Source organism: Penaeus vannamei, chromosome 38, assembly GCF_042767895.1.
Source record: "Penaeus vannamei isolate JL-2024 chromosome 38, ASM4276789v1, whole genome shotgun sequence".
NCBI lineage: Eukaryota > Metazoa > Arthropoda > Malacostraca > Decapoda > Penaeidae > Penaeus > Penaeus vannamei.
Window position 1 is genome coordinate 8,571,115 of NC_091586.1, and position 15,000 is coordinate 8,586,114.

Consider the following 15,000-nt stretch of genomic DNA (forward strand, 5'->3'; position numbering starts at 1 on the left):
GCGTCGTCGGCTGCTGGAGGAGGTCGCCCGGGAACATCGCCTTCACCGCCATCCTCATGCTCCTGGCCTGTGAGTGGCGGAGGGGGAGAGGGAGAGGGATTTTGGGTGGAAGTGAGTGAGTGAGTGAGTGAGTGAGAAAGAGTGAGTGAGTGAGAAAGAGTGAGAGAGAAAGAGTGAGAGAGAAAGAGCGAGAGAGAAAGAGAAAGAGAAAAAGAGAGAGAGAGAGATTGATTGAGTGATACTGAGTGTTCCTGTCTCTTTTTGTGAGTTCTTATTTTTTGTTTGATAGTGTTCGTTCGTCTGGTTTGTTTTTCATGAATATTCAAAGTAAGAGTAAAGTGCATTATTGATTAAAGAAGTGGGAAATGGAGAGAAGGCGCTCATCCGCACCAGAACCGATAAAACCCAAGAAGTCATTATCACAGAACATCACAGACAAGAAAGAACACCAGTCTCATTACACACTCTAAAGCCCCCACTCACGCTCACACATACACTTCCGAGTACTATTTACCCTAACACAAAATATATATAACCATGCGGGATTTAACGAAAGATGAGCGATGGCGTTTTCAACCATTTCCCGAACAGCAGTGAGTGGCGCCAGCTAGAAATTACTAGATTACTAGTCACGCATAATCATAAGGGTATCGCCACCAATCAGAAAATGACGAGAATTACATTTTCAATTAATTTCAGGTCTATATAGCGTTTACGAATAATTCCATGTCTGTATAGCATTTTTATGAATAATTTCATGTCTGTATAGCATTTTTACGAATAATTCTAGGTCTGTATAGCAATTTTACGAATAATTCTAGGTCTATAGCATTTTTACGAATAATTCTAGGTCTGCATAGTATTTTTACGAATAATTCTAGGTCTGCATAGCATTTTACGAATAATTCTAGGTATGCATAGCATTTTTACGAATAATTCTAGGTCTTTATAGCATTTTTACGAATAATTCCAGGTCTGTATAGCATTTTTACGAATAATCCCAGGTCTGTATAGCATTTACGGATGCTTATGGGTGCATTGCTACCAGTCCGAAAATGGCGAGAATAACCTTTGCAAATGCTTCCAGGTCTGTTCGCCGCTGGTGGCATGGGACTGTGGCACGGAGTCGAGTACTACGAGGAGGAGAAGCTGAAGACCGAGCCATGGAAGGCATCTTGGGATCAGGTAAGAGGGGAGCCACCTGGAGATTGATGTCTGTCAAAGAGGGTTGAGCATTGGCTGGTATCCTGGCTAGTGTGTTCGGTTGAAGAAATGTATGATCAATAGGAAGTAATTCCAGCTTGAGATATATATTTTTGTGTATGAATATACTCAGACCAGTTGCTGTTCATGCTTATAGTATGTGGATACAACATTCAGAAGTATTTGTTTAGATTTTATGCTGAGAATGTTATGGTTCTCGCATGCATTTGTGAAGTCTTCACTTGTAAAAGTATTGTTGATTTTAAACGCTTTATGTCTTTGATTTTTGTTAATACCCTTTGATCTGTTTATTTTTAAAAGAAGGTTCACACGTAAATTAATTAGGAAACCAGAGTACTTTTTTATGATTATAAATGCAAGAAATTGCTTACCAATGTATTTTATTTGCACCATCCATTATGCATTTTATTTCACTATAAGTAAAACGCACTGACAGTAAGATTTATATTTTGTCCTTCTGGTAGATGGTGTGTTTTAACATTATCCCCCTCTCCAAAGTAACAGCTCTTGAGATTAACTGATGTTAATAACTGAGGCAGGATGACCTGTCATGTCAATTACAGTTCAATATTGACAGCTGACTCGGTAATCTTTACTCTGTGATTTCTTTCCTAAACAAGGCCTTAGTCATGGTCCCCTTAGATTACCATAATGTATTTACTCTTCGTTTTCTTTACTCTTCTTTCTCATTTTCTAGATTTTAAAACCTCTTTATTATTTAGATAGAAAATTTAAGATGATAGATATTTCTGTTCTCTTTTCTCTCCTTTGCTTGTTTGTTCAGGGATTCCTCCCTTAGTAGAATAGTGTTCTGTGGTTCTCATATCTCACCGAGATAATTTCGTCTCCCGTTTTCCTTTTCCCTTTCTCACATCTCAATCTGTCCTTCCCCTAATTAGATCTTGCAGGAATCCACGTCCATCCAGTATGACTGGTCGTACATGATTTCGTGGGTTGGCACTGGCATGGCCCTGTTGGCCTTCTGCCTGTTCCTGGGCGCATCGCAGTGCATGCAGGGTGAACAGCAGCGCGAACAGGCGAAGCATATGCAGTACATCTTGCCAGGTATCGAACAGTCTCTGTGCCCCACTGACGCCCCCCTTTTTACCCGACACTACACTAATCTGCATGTCTGTCTAACTGCATGAAGTCCCAACTAATCTCGTAACTATCTCGCTTCGAGCCAGGTCACACCTGTATTAGGAAAATCGCTGCCTTAGGTAGACTAGTTACAGGTCCAGCAGGAGAAACAGGCAGATAGCGGCAGCAGCAGCAGCCTCGTAGGCGACGCGGAGACTTCGGCACTTGGCGCTGACCTTCTGGCGCAGCTTTTCACCTCTTAGTTAATGCTTCGTGGTTGTGGTGTTACAGCTCCTGAGAGACAACACTGCCGTCATGTACGATTGGTCCTACTTCATTGCCTGGATTGGAGTTGGCTGGGCACTCATCTCCGCCTTGCTGTTCTCGGGCGCGTCCGTTTGTCTGCGTAGTGAGAGGGAGCGTGAGGATGCAAAGAACATGGCCTACCTCATGCCTGGTAATGCCTTAGAAGCCCGTGGCAGAGGCGCTTGCCATTCTTGGGTTATTCAGTCTCTTAGGCCTTTTCTGCACGGACTCAAGTCTGTTGTTTGGTTATCATTTTTTTCTTCAGTTTAGTGAAGGTGGTAAATAAAACACTAAACCATAGATTTGCATTTTCACGATTTTATGTTATGTATATGTGGTCTTTTGTTTTATTATTCAGCTCATTTACGTTTTAATTTCGTTTTGTCCAATTTACATTTTACGTTCACTCAAGTCTGCAGTTACAGTCTTCTTCGTCTTGTAACAGAAAATCTGTCACTTTTAATGTGGGAAGAAATGAAGGAGCGTGTTTATTTCTTATGCCGTCCTTGTGAAAATGATTCACCAATATTTATAGATATACACATACACTGTCAATAAATGTATATAGAGAAAGAGTGGGTGTGTCTATGCTTAAAGATACATTTGTAGAGATAATTTATTGCACTGTAAATATTGCTGTCACCAGTATACTCGTAGAATTATTACAATGACACCCCAGTAGTTGAGTAACACCTGTCACATCATCCCACCACAGATGGATTGCATGGCGGTTCAACACTAACTTTTGAAATAATATTGTGTGCATGTTGCTGATACTAAATATGCGATTGATATTATTTAACATTTTGATTTTAAATACTTTTTATATCCATTTTAAAAAATTTAGATACATTAAATGTTTATATATACTTAAACGTTTTCGTTTTTATTGTCATTTTAATATGTATATATGATGTTACATTTAGATTTAATTGCTAACTTTGGGATTTTCTGTAGTGTATCCCCAGAAGCAACAGTACCCTTCATACGGCTATGGCTACCCCGGACCCTACCACTTCGGATCGCAGTACGGCCCTTACAACAACTACTAGACCCTGGACGCCGACTGGACAAGGACCACCACAGTAGCTACTGTGTAGACGCCATTGGTGAAATTCCTTGGTGAAAATCTCACGTGGAGTTTTACCTTCATTGATGTATCTGCTGTTTAGAAGTTTTGTGATTTCTTGCAGATGATATGCTTCTGTCAGCATTTATTTACCTGTAGTTTATCAGGTACGAGAGAATGTCTGACCCAAGGGTTGATAGCATACTGACTGGTGAGGCAGACATGCTTGTTGTTAGCATAGTCTAGTATGCTCTTAAATATCTTTCCAACTCTTAAACTGACTGCTCTGTAAATAAGATCAAAGCAAAAAAAAAAAAAAAAAAAAAAAATGATGAAGCAGTCAACATACATAAAGCCTTTTACCGGAGAAAAAAAACAATATGTTGTGTATTATTATACGTTTTGATCAAGATTTGCGGTCTGCCCTTTCCTTAGTTTTCTTTAGTAACGACATTTTGCCGTTAGAATGGCAAGGAAGATCTTACATTATTTAAAGGAAATATTCTGGTAAAATAGACTATGTATATATCAAAAGGAAAATTGGAGCATTGAATACAGAATTTGACATAATAAGAGATGGGCATGTTTTTTATAAAGGCAGTTCACATGGGGAAAAAAAGATACTTGAGGCCTTTGATATAGAATGTTAGGTCAAGAAACTTATATTGCTGATATGTCGCCCAATGATTCAATTATGATGGAACAAAAAAAATGGTTTCAGAATCCATATGTAATGAACTTTATCGTGATAGAATAAGGGAATTAAGCATAGTTGACAAATTGCTCTCTTGTAAGGAACCGCAAGCTGATAAAAGTATGTAGATTATTTTGTTAACAATTGTTATAAAAATCAATGTTCAATTTTATACCTGCGACTGACCTATCTGGGTCATGTTCTGCTTGCAACTCCAAGGCAAGAAATAGTATTTTTTATCATATCGCTCAAAGAATTTTGTTTTTCTTTTTTTCATACCATTATTTTGTATACAGACAGTGAGTGGCTCATGCCCAAGAAATAATGTTTGTTTCATACTGGTTGTACTTTTTTATAGACCTTGGTTTGTAAATACTACATTACTCTTTATAGTTAGTACTGTTATTTATTAGGGTTTCCTCTACTAACCTAGCCCTTATAATTTCCCTCTTCCTTTTTTACATGGATGTAAGACTTCATTGTTCATACTTTTTATATGTTTATAAGCCTACAAGTGATTAAAAAATATGTAAAATAATTCTTTTAGATTTTGTTCTTATTTTTGAACATAGTAAGTTTCACTTGAACTATTTGCTCAGAGAAGAAACCAAGTTGCATTCTCTAGTGATATTTATATTTTTTCTTCTTTGTAAGTGTATTGTTTTTAATGAAGGAGTTACTTGTATAATGTATAGACTTGTTATCAAGCAATATCACTTCGAAATGTCAATTTACTCTCCTTGGAATATGCATGTGTGTGGCATTGCCCAAGGAGTGTGTGTTTCTTTGGCCAAGTTGATCACTGTTGACCTTGTGGTCTCTAAAGCTAAACCAAATTTTGTGAAGTTCATAAACAATTCAAATTTATTACAGCAATTCTTATGAGTACGTAGATGAAATAGATACTGGTTTAAAAATAATAAGTAACCACAAGAGTAAGTGATTCTCATGCCAGCCTGAGTAAATGGAGAACATCCCTGTACACACGCAAATAAACTTTTGTATACAATATTGTGTTTTTCTCAACTTGTCTGAAGTCCTTTTCAATAATAAACATTTTCTCTATCATAAGATAAGAGACCATGATATATATAAACGGAAAAATAATAATATATGATCACACGAACTTATTAAAGCGTTCGACTGATAATGTGGATAGAATGAATAATAACAAGCGTTTTTCTCAACTTTAATAATAAAAAACGTATATGAAATGAATATTGTCACTTTCATCTTCAGAATTACAATAAAGGCATATAGTTAACTTTGTGTTCATAAACACAAGGCGCATAACTATATATGGATTCCTGAACACATTCATACACACCCTTTACTTTCCCCGTAAGACGACCGTCTCGCGCCACAAGACACACAACACGGCATCTGCGCCCGCGACATTGCAGCCACACTAATTCTGCTGTTATCATATCATCACTGTAATTGTACTTATCACTATATCATATCATGAAATTGTCGTATTTAATATCTCTGTAGTCCTTAATGGCAACACATCACGTGACCCGCGCCTGTTTCCCAACACTCAAATCACACGCAATCCGCCAGCTCGAGTCCTTTAGATCAGCTCATTCTTGTCCCTGGAGTGTTTGCTGGATCCTCTGCTCTGCCAATTACCAGGTCGCTGCTATGACGGGAGAGTCAGCAGGACACTAGCACTGCTGAAGCAAACACAGCAAAGACTTTCCTCGTTGCTCACGCTCTCCACATCTTTTCCTTTCTTTTTTTTTACTCCACTTTATTCTGACTCTCTTCCGCCTGGATGCGACATTCCACCCAACCCTACCACCTGTAATACATCTAACTACATCACAATACGTGTACGAAGCTCCTGCCATGGTTGCTGAGCGGTGAACCATGGCCGATGATGATTTTGTACCCTTATTAAAGGGTTTGTCCCTTTATCAACAATCGCCACAGACTTTGACTTTTCCGGTTCTCTTATAATCACTAGTATGAAACACCTACCTGTAGTCATCTTAATCCATTCCAAGTCATCCAACCTCCAGAAAACATTCCTTCCTCTCTTCTAACATCCTCTACTCCGTCAACCAACCATATTACTACTCTTCATCCTTGTCAACCTCACTATAACATTATCCCCTCTTTCTCCCTTCCTCTCCTCCATCTACTTCCACCCTTTTAGCACTCTTTTTAGCCTAGCTAAGTGGGATCGATTTAAAAAAAAAGTCCCCTATAATTCCATACTCTGACAATATCTTTCTCCTCAATGTGTCCAAAAACAAGTAAGCAAAAACCTTCCTCAGCTGTTCCGATGCAGTTACATCCGAGTCCTAGGTTTGTGTTGACTCACCTTACTGGCAAACCTATTCCCGTTCAAGGTCTATGTAAGTAATATATATATATATATATATATATATATATATATATATATATATATATATATATATATATATATATATATATATATACTTATTTAGACCTTGTTCCTGTCCAGCCTCACTCCTTCAATGCATATACCGGAACTCTTTCCTTCTCCCGAGCTGGTTGCCCGGTCTGCGACAGGGATTTTTAGTTAGACTGTAAAAACAACCTCGTTGACTATGACGCAGGAGCAGTACACAAGGTCTATTTAAGTACTTATATAGACTTAGGCAGAACAGTGCTACAATATTCCTCCCAGGGGCCACCGTAAGTGGCCCTTGGGAGGAATATAACCATGATTAGCCTCAGCATGGAGACATGAAGTTTATATTGGCAGAGCGTCCTACCTTGTCCAACCATACCGACCCCTCTCAAATGTCAGAAATGCACAACCAATATGGTAAAGTATTATGGTGAAAAGGGTAAATGGGTTAACAATTAGTTTCAAAAATGTTAAATGTCAAAGGTTATAGTGTTATATGATAGTATGATAGGAAAGGGTAAAGAGGGGGTGCAAATGATGTAAATCGGACTTTAATAAAGGAAAGGGTTAAGGGTATAGGGCGATTGGATGAAATTGAGTGTATCTGTTGTTGGGGAAGCTATAGTAGTATTGCTTTAAGGAAAAACTGGTTACAAAGGTAACCAACGGGTAATGCGGGTAGAGATGGTTATTGGAGGAGAAGCGGAGAAGAGTCTGGGTGATGATATAAGGGGACTAGGGGGTAGCCATTGTAGAAGACTGCGCAGCAGGATATGGATAGGAGAATGTTCGAAAATAGGAAGGGGTGCATTCTAGAGGGTGAGTAATAACATGTTTGGGTGCTTCAGAATGGATAGACTTGTCAGTAAACGTTGAGGAGGGGGTATTGGTATCGGCGGTCGGAGCCGTGGTTAAAGGACAGGGGTCGGAAAACCATCAAAATTGAAATCAGATAGGCTAGTTGATGAAGGGGTAAGCCTTAATGCCCCTATTAAGGGTAAAGAATCTTCATTATTGGCCATGGTGAACATGAATAAAATGGGGAAAAGAAACGGTCTACCACTCAAGTCAAATTCGCTTGCCATTCTAAATACAGACTCTCCAATCTCTACTTCCCCGGTATCTATCCCTCCATCTACTCGTTTTACTCGTAACATCAGACAATCGAAAGATTCACCATATCATCTCCTATATCTACCTTTTCTTCTGCCCCTCACTCAGGAAAACCATCGTTTCTCAGACCTCCCTAACTAACCACCTTTCAGAAACTCTGGAGGACAGTAAAAACTATCTAATCATGACTCAAAATAACATGCCTATACCTCATCCATCCTCTAAACTCTGCTCCCGTTCCCTTCCACTCCCCATCCCTCCCATGTTTCATCTGTATCACCACATCTTCCTTCACTTTTATCCCTTCCGCTCCCTCATGGATGCACACGTGATATCCTTTGGTCACAGTATCCTTCTTTGGATCCTCGCCTTCCTGGCAATTCTCCTGAAACTGTTATTTGATCTAATCGCTCTTAATCCCCTTTTTTCCCATTTTGCTAATCCCTTATCCCATGGACATCCTCACATTTGACAACAGTTTCATCCTCAGATGCATACACATTCTCCATCTGATCTAATCCCCCTTTTGCTACTCCCTACATTATCCTATTTACTCACTCTCTCTACCATCACCTCTCTTTACCCTTTTCAGTAACATATTATCGTTATTTGCTGTACGACTTTTGATGTGTAGGACATTAAGTCACCTCCCTCTTTACTTTTCTCTAGTGCTGTATGACCTTTGATGTCTACCACATTTATTTTGCTTTGTAACCATGAAACATTAACCATTCATTCTTTAAAAAGGGGTTAAAAATAAACCATGGTATTATAGAATCTATTACTTTATTTCATAAAGTTTCAAATATGAACATGGGAAAATTTGTTGCATCACTGAATCAGAAGTGGTGCTTTTCACTACAGTATTCTTGTTAAGCGCAGTCCTCTGTGTTGACCTCTTTACGGGAGGTAGCACTGCATTCCACTGGCTGGCTTCATGTTTTTATCACTATGTAAAAATACTGTCTCTAAACTGAGGTCAGGTGGATTGTTAGTATAAAAGAAGTATGATAATACATGTCTAATACAACGTAAGAGAATGCAAACAAAATACCAAGCTCCCAAGGATACTATGTGGTACATTTAAAACAATGTACAGTAAATGGTTCAAAATAAAAATCTATATACAATAAAGGGAGAAAATAAAAGATAAACAAAAAATATCTAACATACATGCAATATCACGAATTTTACCATATATATTTTTTTTATCATCACAAACACCATTGGCACTCAACAGACTAAAACAACCCAATCTGTTTAATTAAGAACACCAAACAATATTCTACAGCAAATATGCCCAAACATTGTTACTCAAACAAAGATCTCTTATCTTACCTATAAATGCCTTTCGGAATGAATTACGGCAGATTACCTGTACTAAGAATCGTGTATGATTTACGAAACTGAAAATCTATCACAAAAATTTGTTTAGAGAATACATGGACATACATGGTTTTCTACATACATTTTTACTAAGGGGATAATAAAATCAAACAAATCATCAATCAATCCAATGGGCATTATAAAGAAATGGAACATGAACTGAGATCAGCTAAAAATTCACTTGTTGTTCACAAACCTGAAAGTAAGTGTAAAATGAGCCTGACTGGCCATCTTGACGTTGACTTGCGACTATCTTTGGGTGTCTTGATTTTTATGAAAACTGTGATGAGTAGATTTCAATGCAACTCTTTAATTTGTCTAGATCTCTTATCTAGCAATGCATTTGAAGCTATAAAAAGCTTGATAATTTAGTTGGTAATGTGCATTAACATTACAGCTATATATTATCTCTAACAGCTTTATCATACTAATTATCATATATACATATATATGCAAGTGCTGCTTTTCCATAAATTAATAATAGAAAAAGGGGAGATTAAATATCACCGTCATATGATATAGTAATCTTTGCACACTGGGAAAGCAGGTTACCCATCTGCTATGCATGTTACAAGAAAAACTCACCGCTGTGCTGATATATAACACTCCATATAAATCTTATGGCAACAACCATTTACAATTTCTCTTGAGATTTTAAACTCTGGTAGGCAAAACCAGACAAATATGTACGTGGGTTTGTACATATGATGGAAACAATACCAAAAGCCATATTCACAACATATCAAACAGTATAACCTTAATGAAAATCAACTGGGTTTAAATGTGATTACATTTCCTTTGGCCTGGACTGCACATCACTATCACACTATGCTGTCAACAGGACTTAAACATTTTCACATAATATTGCAGTTAGCTCAAATACCTTTTCGATCAATACATTCATAATAGGTAATATTTGTGACTAATTGCATTAATATATAGGTATGCCAACTCTAACCAACACAAACAACAATGCCATTGCGCTAGTCCAAACAGACAAATTCCACCATAGGGGAACGTTGCTAGCTGCCAGCATCACATAAAACAGTAGAACCTCTTTAAAGTTACATAACAGAGCCATAACCACTGTGTTATAAAGACTGTAAGACCATTTGGATCTCTAGGTACTCACTAAGTTAGGAGGTTCTGCCTTTTGTACTGTAGGTGTCACATGGGTTGCAGCAACAATTAAATTGCCTCCTTCAAAATCCACTTGATGCTAGAATTTCAATGAGAATAGAGTAAGTGCTCTGTCCTCATGCTTATTCATCTCAACAACAGATCTTTATGAAATTAAAAAGCCTAGAAGGGACAACTGGTTTCATCTAAAATTACTTTTACCTGAGGACTCTACAGCATAATCATATTTTTTTATTTCTTCTTTCTGTCTAAAAGTTGACCTTTTAAGGACAAGTAACTGAGAATGTAGTATTTGTGTGCTACATTTTCTATAAATCTATTTTTCTAACAATACTTATACTTTGGTTCCTTGTACAACAAGAGGGTAGGATATTTCTTCTTTGCTGAATTTAGCCCTAATATTGGAGATCTGCCTGCTGATACTTTCATTATCAGCTGCTATAAGAACGATAAAATACCTATTTTCTGTAGAGTAAATTTTTTCTGTCATGTGAAAGACAACAAATTAAAACATAAAATGATAACATTGGTCTATATTGAGCTGGTGCAAAAGCAAGGCTGTATTTTGAGGGTAAGTACTTTAAAGAGGTTTGACTGCTTACATATCCACATTCACAACCTGAGTTTTATAATGATTATTAATGTATCTTTTAAGAGTCGACCCATAGTTTCAACATAAGTTAACAGTTCATTGTTTAAAATGTTAATAAGTACTATCTCATCCTTCAAACCTAATAGCTTATATGAATCTCATAATGTATTTGTTAATGCAAGAAATATGATACATCAGGCAAGCTTTCACTACAGACACATATAAGCAGTTGCAAGTACAAAGTCATGTAAAATGGTTACAAATTATCACCACTTTTGAAAGCATATGTTGAGTTGGTTCACATGCAGCATGTATTCTTTATGGCTTGCAGACTTTTGGTTCTACGATGAACTCGTCCCCAGAGTGGATGTTCATCGTGTACAGTTGTTTGCTGTTTATTTTAAGTTCTTCTGGGCCATAATGTATTACTTTGTCATGGTAGAAGAGTCGCATCTTGCTGGGTGGCAGGCCAACCTAATTATTGAAATAAAAAAAAATACAAATATAAATCCAATAGTAACAATGCCCCAGTCATATTTCAAATGTACCACCTAGTCACTAATTGAAAAATTTCCAAAACTAATTTTCTCTAATATTGTCACTTGGTTGAACTATCTGAATGACAGAATAAGCTGTACTTATACAAATGACAAAGCATGAAATCAATAAAACAATACCTCTGGCTCCAGTGCTTTCTTCACATCGAGAACTCTGGAATATACACTAAGCGTCCTTTGAAATGCTGTCTCACCAAAACGAATGGTGACTGCTACTTCCTTCTCTGGTTGCAAGCTGACTTCTACAAGTGGATCCAGCTCACCATGCTGCATAATCAATTCATCATACCTGCAATCAAGGTTTGTTCATAAATATGTATTCTGGAAACTGCAAAGCAATGAAAAAAATTTGATGTGCATAAAAGTTGATATGCATAAGAAATAAATCTGTAGACAAATACGAGTACCTATTCCCTTGCCTATTTACCCTTTTCCTTGATTTCCAATATCTTTTCTGGTATCTTATATTGCTGTTAGTAATGTCAATAACACAATTATAATTATAGTAAAAACAGCATCGATACCAACAGCATTAGTATATATATCTGTGTGTGTGTGTGTGTGTGTGTGTGTGTGTGTGTGTGTGTGTGTGTGTGTGTGTGTGTGTGTGTGTGTGTGTGTGTGTGTGTGTGTGTGTGTGTGTGTGTGAGAGAGAGAGAGAGAGAGAGAGAGAGAGAGAGAGAGAGAGAGAGAGAGAGAGAGAGAGAGAGAGAGAGAGAGAGAGAGAGAGAGAGAGAGAGAGAGAGAGAGAGAGAGAGAGAGAGAGAGAGATATTAGGTATAAAATAAAATACAATAAAATCCTGTACCCTCACATAAAGGTGAAATGAGGCGAGGTCATAAAGACTACTAACTAATTCCTTTGTGGTTAAACACCATAAGAACCATCTACATGCAGAAACATTTCACAAAACAATACTATAATGAACAAATCTTCTCAGCAACAGAGAGTTTGTCTTCATCTGCAGATGGCTGCACAAGTGCTTCATCCCCAGAGTTAATTACTAGCCCTACCTATTTCACCTGTTTATCCTTTTCCTTGACTTTTACTGATTCTTTCATATGCTTTATTTCTATCAGTATTGTTAATGAATCATTTCTTAACAAAAAACTAAAGTGAGGTCACATATGCATAATAACTGGCTCCTTGGTGGCTGAGCAATTGTAGTGCCTTATATGTAAAAACAAAATTCACAAAAGAAAATTACATGATTCACAGTATGTTTACCCAGCAGATGTGATATCCATGCTTTATCAATCAAAGTAAAACTTTTAATTTCATAATTATGTTATGAAAAAGAAGAAAAGGTACAAATGTTACTTTTCTACTAAACTTGATATTCTCATTTATCTGAAAATGTTAAAAATTTCTTTTGGAAGCTTACTCTGCCAATCCCTGTAAGTAATGTTGTATGAATGGAAGCATACAAACCATTGCTTCATATTACCATGATTCTCCTACAGTGACAATCTCTGACCTGAGAATTGCAGAATTCAGAAATAGGACAAGTGCAGTGTGAGCCATTAGTCATAGTTCTTGCGGTAAGTATAAAGGACTATATTTGATAAGTAATCCTTCAAGACAATACAAAGGTCTCATATACACATATATATACTGTAAATGAATAACTTTCAGCATAATAAATACAGATACCACATCTTCTCTTCTACTTTATTTCTTCACACAAAGGGAGTGTCAAGACCACATCCAGTCATAACTGAAACCCTTAATCTTATCTCTTTCCTCACTCACCTTCTTGGTCGCACTTCACTGTTCATGTAATGCCTGATAAATGCACGTTCAGCATTCTCCCTTTCCTCAGGGGTGATCAATGCTCCACCATTTAGTCTTTCGACTCTCCAGAGCCTGGCAATTGTCAACTGTCTGCGCTCCTCATCTTTGTAGGGCTGAGGAAGAAATAAAGATGATCAACAGTGTTCTATACCCTTTTGCTCTGGTGACATACCTTATCAAATGTCACTATGATCAAAGACCTTTAAAAATCTACATATTTACCTCATAAAGTGGACACTGCTGTAGTCTCAATTCAGCTAGGTTGGGGAACCAGTTGACTCGGTCAACAGAATCCCATGAGGAGATCTTTGTGTTATTGAGTGAGAGATACTTCAGGTTTTGGAAATACTCCTTAAAGTGTTCTTCTTCTGTGAGTTTAGATAGTGGACACTCTGCTAGGATTAGCACCTCCAGGGATGGAAACATTTGGCCTAAGGCTTCAATCTGCAAGGACAAGTTAAACAGGTCTGAGGTGGCTAGCTGGCTGCTTTGAAGACATAAAAAAATAAGAAAAAGTCAAGAAAACACACACACACACTCACACACACAGAAAAATCAGAAAGAAGTCACTGAAACTAGATGCTAAAATGGATCAAACATCAGATTTTACTTGAAAAATACCATTGTGTACAACCATTAACAGAACTTACCTCAGACCACTCAGTGCTGGGATTGTTGTTGAAATGGACTCGGCTAACTGTGACATATTTTTTTCTGGGCTTCTCTACTTTCTTGTAGTCATTCTTGCAGAGGTGAAGCTCTTCAACTCTAAATAAGAAAGGATGTATAATGAACATATTTGTTTAAATAAAAAGGGGACATAAAGGAATATGTTTTTGGTTTGTGAACTTTTGTCCAAAACTATGGTCCTCCAGCCAAGTGCATGCACAGTAGAGCAGTCACAAGATTCAGAAAGTGCCAAGACTGGTAAGTGACAGAATGTAACCATTCTTACAAAATAAAGCTTAGATGAAGATTAAAATGAGAAAGTGGCAGAGAAAGGGAAACATGGCAATACAGACTGATAAGTATCAGACATTCAAAGGAATTTTCTTTCACCAATAGTACAACAATACTGTAAGTTTTTGTCATTGCTTTTCCTTGAATAATATAAACAGCTACAGAAAGCCAAGAGCATAAAAAATAAATATGATACAATCCTCACAGAGTTTGTACTGTGCCTCCAAACATCAAAATCCACACACTACCAAGGGGGGGGGAGGCTGAGAGAGAAAGAGGTGGGTGGTGATAGAAGGAAAAACATAAACCCCCTTCATGTTCAACACAAAACCAAATCCCTTAAATACCTTGGCGCATTATCAAGCAGGACGTGCACATCTTTCCAGGGTAACGTTGTTCCATTAAGCACAAGGCGGGTCAGGTTTGTGAGGCCCACCACATCGGGGGAGTCAGCTAGGGATGTCTCAAAGGAATTGTAACTCAGGTTCAAAAATCCAAGGGTTGGCAAGTGGCGCAGGATCTTGAATACCTGCAGAGAGAGAGAGATTTCTGTCAACAGGGTGACGGGACAAATACAATTAGCCTTTCTTATTTGCAAAAAAGAAAAGGAGAAAGGAGGGGAGGGAGGGAGGGAGGGAGGGAGGGAGGGAGGGAGGGGAGGGAGGGAGGAGGGAGGGAGGGAGGAGAAGGAGGGAGGGAGGG

At 37.7% G+C, this 15,000-nt stretch overlaps 2 protein-coding genes across 3 annotated transcripts in view; one reads left to right on the plus strand and one right to left on the minus strand.

Annotated features, from left to right (window-relative positions):
- The window catches only part of LOC113806698 (transmembrane protein 114), a 79,772-nt gene extending 74,390 nt beyond the window's left edge, over positions 1–5,382 (plus strand). The window contains exons 4-7 of one of the 2 annotated variants that reach the window (XM_027357868.2): positions 1–69; positions 1,088–1,185; positions 2,596–2,761; positions 3,568–5,382. The exon at positions 1–69 is cut by the window's left edge and continues 69 nt beyond it. In XM_027357868.2, the coding sequence (XP_027213669.1) occupies positions 1–69; positions 1,088–1,185; positions 2,596–2,761; positions 3,568–3,662 (428 nt within the window). In that variant the 3' untranslated portion in view covers positions 3,663–5,382. Of the gene's footprint in view, positions 70–1,087; positions 1,186–2,123; positions 2,290–2,595; positions 2,762–3,567 lie in introns of both variants that reach the window. The other variant, XM_027357867.2, reaches the window with a different exon arrangement.
- Positions 5,383–8,636: 3,254 nt separating this feature from the next.
- mlt (tubulin folding cofactor E like protein mlt) overlaps positions 8,637–15,000 on the minus strand; it is an 11,573-nt gene continuing 5,209 nt past the window's right edge. The window contains exons 2-7 of the mRNA XM_070115683.1: positions 14,646–14,827; positions 13,989–14,106; positions 13,561–13,782; positions 13,297–13,451; positions 11,665–11,833; positions 8,637–11,461 (exon numbers count right to left, since the gene is read on the minus strand). Of these exons, the coding sequence (XP_069971784.1) occupies positions 11,306–11,461; positions 11,665–11,833; positions 13,297–13,451; positions 13,561–13,782; positions 13,989–14,106; positions 14,646–14,827 (1,002 nt within the window). The 3' untranslated portion in view covers positions 8,637–11,305. The remainder of the gene's footprint in view (positions 11,462–11,664; positions 11,834–13,296; positions 13,452–13,560; positions 13,783–13,988; positions 14,107–14,645; positions 14,828–15,000) is intronic.